We start from the raw sequence: 6,000 nt of genomic DNA, 5'->3' as shown, positions 1-6,000 counted from the left end.
ATCAAAAGAACCCGCCTTTATTAGGACATATTCTTGTTGTTCTCTTTCAATAAAAACAAAAACTAAACAGGTCTCAAATCTGAATCAAATGAACCCACCCACCTTTATTAACACATGTTGGTCTCTTTCAATAAAAAAAATAAAATACAGGTCTCAAATCTGAATCAAATTGTCCCACCTTTAAAAGGTCATATAGTTGTTGTTCTCCTTCAATAAAACAAAACCAAAACAGGTCTCAAATCTGAATTGAATGAACCCACCCACCTTTATTTGCACATATTTTTGTCCTTCAATTAAAAAAAAATAAAAAACAGGTCTCAAATCCAAATCAAATGAACCCACCTTTATTAGGACATATTGTTATGTTTCTCCTTCAATAAAAACAAAAACAAAACAGGACTCAAATCTGAATCAAATGAACCCACCTTTATTTAGGACATATTGTTGTTGTTCTCCAATAAAAACAAAGACAAAACAGGTCTCAAATCTGAATCAAACGAACCCACTCACCTTTATTAGCACATGCCATCCATTTGAGATTACGAACGGCGGCCTCCTGGCGGCCAATGAGGTAAGTGAAGACGCGCACCTGGAGGTGGGGCCAGTTGTACTTGGCGAAGATCTCTTCGAACTGGTTGGGAGCTCCGTCAGTGACCACCATGATGGCCTGATTGCATTGGGAGCCCTGACCGCTCTTATTATACTGCATTTTCTGTGAGGCGTGATGGAAACGTTAGAGACATATTTTATCATAACATTGTCCTATATTGTTATTCCTATGTTATTAATAGCTACTTAGGCTGTATTTCCATTTTTTTTAATTAACATTTATTTGATGGGGTTGCTGTACACAGTAATAATAATAATAATAATAATAATAATAATAATAATAATAATAATAATAATAATAATAATAATGACAATAATAATAATAATAAAAATAATAATAATAATAGTAACAGCAACATTATCATTATTATTATTACTTGCTAAGGTACAACCCTAGTTGGAAAAGCAGGATGCTATTAGCCCGAGGGTCCCAACAGGGAAAATAGAAAATAATAATAATAATAATAATAATAATAATAATAATAATAATAATAATAATAATAATGTGAATAATAACAACAACAACAACAAAAATAATAACAAAACCACAACCACAACAACAACAACAACAGCAACAACAACAATAATAATAATAATAATAATAATAATAATAATAATAATACCATCACGAGTAAGTCCTTATTACATAATCTACGATTTATTCACCTAGCGTAGCGTTGTCAACCATAAGTTATGACGTTAAATATTCACCAACTCGTGGAAAAATTTATTAAGGCTCTTTGCACTCCTGGATATTAGTTCTATATTAAAATATTAATATCAAAACTTAATTCAGGGTAAAAGTTTATGAACATGGGATATTAATCTCAATTTCAGGAGAAATAGAGGGTAAGTTATTACTTACTCTTTATAATCCTAATTATTATAATCGTTATATAATTATTATAATCATAAACCGAGTTATGCATTTTCATAATAGTCGATGAATTTTGATAGAGTTTGCTTGAATTCGAAACGGGATCTTAACTATGACAATATAATCTTATTATTGATGTTGAATTCTATATAAAAAACTAAAAATTTAAATTTTTTAAACACATATATAGCAACATTGTTTGTATTAAAAGTAATATTCTAAATTTCGAAAATAATTAGAACAATTATATCCGCATTTTGTTATGACAATATAATCTTATTATTGATGTTGAATTTGATATAGAAGACTAAAAATTTAAATTGATTAAACACATGTATAGCCACAAAATTGTTTGTATTAAAAGTAATATTCTAGATTTCGAAAATAATTCGAACAATTATATCCGTATTTTGTTATGACAAAATAATCTTATTATTGATGTTGGATTTGATATTCAAAACTAAAAAATTCAATTTTTTAAACACATGTATAGCGACAACATTGTTTGTATTAAAAGTAATATTTTAGATTTCGAAAATAATTCGAACATTTATATCCGAATTTTCTTATGACAATGTAATATTATTGGTGTTGGATTTGATATTAAAAACTAAAAATTAAAATTTTTTGAACATATGTATATCAACAACATTGTTTGTATTAAAAGTAATATTCTAGATTTCGAAAATAATTAGAATAATTATATCCGCATTTTGTTATGACAAAATAATATTATTATTGATGTTGAATTCTATATAAAAAACTAAAAATTAAAATTTTTTAAACACATGTATAGCAACAACATTGTTTATATTAAAAGTAATATTCTAGATTTCGAAAATAATTAGATCAATTATATCCGCATTTTGTTATGACAAAAATAATCTTATTATTGATGTTGAATTTGATATCAAAGACTAAAAATTTAAATCTTTTAAACTCATGTATAGCAACATTGTTTGTATTAAAAGTAATATTCTAGATTTCGAAAATAATTAGAACAATTATATCCGCATAGATATGACAATATAATCTTATTATTAATGTTGAATTTGATATCAAAAACTAAAAATTTAAATTTTTTAAACACATGTATAGCAACATTGTTTGTATTAAAACCAATATTCTAAATTTCGAAAATAATTAGACCAATTATATACGCATTTTGTTATGACAATATAATTCTATTATTGATGTTGGATTTAATATTCATAACTAAAAAATTCAAATTGATTAAACACATGTATAGCAACAACATACAGCTAATCTCTTTATGAAAGCAAAGACTATTACTGTGCTTTCTTTAAGACAAGTATAGATTACTTCTAGATATATAAAAATATCTCAAGTATTTTGACAAGGTTATATTAGATCTATCTAATATATAATAGAAACAAACCATTGCTGTTTATCACAAGTAAATACTTTGCAGTAGGGCAATGAATCATTTATTCATTGAATCTAAAATAGATAATTAGCAGTAGTTAACTATCTATTATATGTATCACAGAGGATGCATATGAAAACAGGTAATTTAATTTATTTACTGCATTTGAGAAAATTTATCAATCAGTGAGTTGGGAACTGTAAAATCTTGATAAATAGTAAATTGTGTCATAGAAATTAACAAAATGGGTTTAAAGATATCAAATCCTGTTAAAAATAGAAATTCTACAAAACCCATGTTTTGCAGAAACCACATGGTTAGAATGAGCATTTGAACAGTCTTCAACTATGCTAGCTCAAAAGCACTTCGTGCCTACACATGACATGTGTACTGATTGGAATAAGTTTAGGCTATTTACTAAAGCGTTATGAGGGGTAGAATATCTTAATGCAAATTCTAATTTAGAATTTGTTTTCTAGGTTCCAGTATTTAGATCCTCCAAGTCCAACTGATCCTTTTTAGATATAAAAGAAGGATATAAGCTGTTATCTTTCCTGCGAGTCTTCGAGTGAGGACAAGAAGAAAGGTATTGAAATTACTCCATTTAATAGGTGTATTAATTCAATCACTGATGGGGTATAACTTTAAAGAATCAATGTTTCTCTTAGCAGAGTAGATTAACTCTTGCCTTACTATCACTGATGTAAGGGCAGACCCGGGATCAAAAGCTACTTGATGAGCCTTAACGATTATTTCCAAAAGCTACAAGTTACTTTCTTTTCCAGGAAATAAGGCTCAGCTGTGATTCCATTGCCAAGAAAGTTAAGAGATTTTAAATATTAAAAATATGAAAGATATTTTATATATCTAGTGAAGATAACATAACATGCTTATAAAAGTAATAAGCATAATCATTACGGTAGATTTCAATCTGGAGTATTTGTACCAAGCCAATTAAATTAATTTACATGGCTTCTCGAAATATCCCCCCAAGCTATTATGGAATCCCATACAGAAGGACTAATATTAGATGAAGGAGAATCCCAGTTCTAAATTATCATCTAATCCCCACTGACTAATGGTATCAAGAGGAGGGATACTGTTGACTTCGAGACTGAAGACTACACTTCGAATCTAAAGCCTACACTTCGAAACCAATGACTACACTTCGAAGCTAAGGATCAGACTTCGATACTGAAACCTATACTTCGGATCTGGAGCCTACACTTCGAAACTGAAGACTACAATTTGAAGCTGAGGACTAGATTTCGAGATTGAAGCCTAAACTTCGAAACACAAGACTATACATTGAAACTGAATACTACACTTCGAGACTGATGACTGCACTTCGAAGCTGAGGATCAGACTTCAAAAACGAAACCTACACTTCGAAACTGAAGACTATACATTGAAACTGAAGACTACACGTCGAATCTGAAGCCTAGACTTCGAAACTGACAACTATACACTGAAACTGAAGCCTACACTTCGAAACTGAAGACTACACTTCGAAGCTGAGGACTAAATTTCGAAACTGAAGCCTACACTTCGAATCTGAAGCCTACACTTCGAAACTGACGACTATACACTGAAACTGAAGCCTACACTTCGAAATTGAAGACTACACTTCAAAGCAGAGGACTAGACTTCGAAACTGAAGCCTACACTTCGGATCTAGAGCATGCACTTCGAAACTGAAGACTATACACTGAAACTGAAGACTACACTTCGAAACTGAAGACTACACTTCGAAGCTGAGGACTAGACTTCGAAACTGAAGCCTATCCTTCGAAACTGAAGACTACACTTCGAAACTGAAGACTACACTTCGAAGCTGAGGACTAGACTTCGAAACTGAAGCTTACACTTCAAATTTGAAGCCAACACTTCGAAACGGAAGACTACACTTAGAATCTGAAGCCTACACTTCGAATCTGAAGCCACCACTTCGAAACGGAAGACTACACTTCGAATCTGAAGCCAACACTTCGGAACGGAAGACTACTGTTCGAAACTGAAGACTACACTTAGAAACTGAAGATTTGACTACCTGAAGCAGCAACCTGAGTTCCTTGCCACTTAAAATGTGGAAATGGCCTATTAATATCACTTCAAGATAAGCAGCCACCGTTCCTAAACGATATTAAATTCCAAGAGAAAGGAATACAGGGAAAAGTTTATTCTATGAATTAAGCTGTGTGGCTTAAATCAAAGCGTTTTAGTTATTAATCAATATATTACTTAGAGATAAGTCCTCAAGTTTATTTGGTTAATGAGAAATCCAAATTCCTTAGCGAGGATTTTTCTTTTCTTTTTTACAAAAATGTCAAAGTCCTCCCATAGTTTTCATTCAGCAAAAAAGTTTACATTTTTCTATGATCACCTGTAATTCAGACAAAACCCTTTTAAAGAAGACTATTTAGCTACAGAATATATCAATTTTAGCTACAAAATTATATCCATTCAATTTTTAGTGATTCATTTAAAGACAGAGATTTCATTAATAAACATTCTAGCAAATGTATTTTTTACAATCATATGCTTTTCTCCAGCTGACCAAGTTTGCAAAGAAATGAAATATGCAGTCTGATTTTAAGAACTGAAGGTGATGAACTTTCATACTAGTACTTCTTGAGTAAATTTATTTTATTAATTATTATTATTTTCTAAATGTTACAATCATTCAGGTAACTGTTGTACTTAATTAAGTGATAATCCTCCAGCATTTATTGTACATAATTCTTACTGTTCCTATTACATAAACACGTCTGTTTAATTTTGTAAATGAAATCTCATAAAATTCTGCTTTTTTCCCAAATACTGTAATGGTATTTACGTACTTAGCAATACGTAATTTATTATTAACACTTCAAGCAATACATATCATCCCACACTTAACTTCGAGCAAAAGTAATTTTAATCAGTATTGCAGCATTAACTATAAAATACAATATCACTCAGATGAGTATCAAGAGGTATAGAATCTATCATTATGAAATTAATAACACAACATCAATCATAGGAATGTTTTTTTAAAATGTTCTAGCTATATTCGTTCAATCTCAAGTAATATTCTATTTTGATGTCAATGTTCTTGAAATATTTCATTTTAACTGTCCACTACGTT

The 6,000-nt window shown here is 30.0% G+C and overlaps 1 protein-coding gene across 3 annotated transcripts in view; it reads right to left on the bottom strand.

Moving 5' to 3' along the window:
* The window catches only part of LOC137620511 (voltage-dependent calcium channel subunit alpha-2/delta-3-like), a 263,284-nt gene that overhangs the window by 170,207 nt on the left and 87,077 nt on the right, over positions 1-6,000 (bottom strand). For 2 of the 3 annotated variants that reach the window (XM_068350701.1, XM_068350702.1), the window contains exon 6: positions 511-703. In XM_068350701.1, the coding sequence (XP_068206802.1) occupies positions 511-703 (193 nt within the window). Of the gene's footprint in view, positions 1-510; positions 713-6,000 lie in introns of all 3 variants that reach the window. The other variant, XM_068350700.1, reaches the window with a different exon arrangement.

Source organism: Palaemon carinicauda, chromosome 27 (assembly GCF_036898095.1).
Source record: "Palaemon carinicauda isolate YSFRI2023 chromosome 27, ASM3689809v2, whole genome shotgun sequence".
NCBI lineage: Eukaryota > Metazoa > Arthropoda > Malacostraca > Decapoda > Palaemonidae > Palaemon > Palaemon carinicauda.
This window is presented reverse-complemented; position numbering and strand designations above follow the sequence as displayed.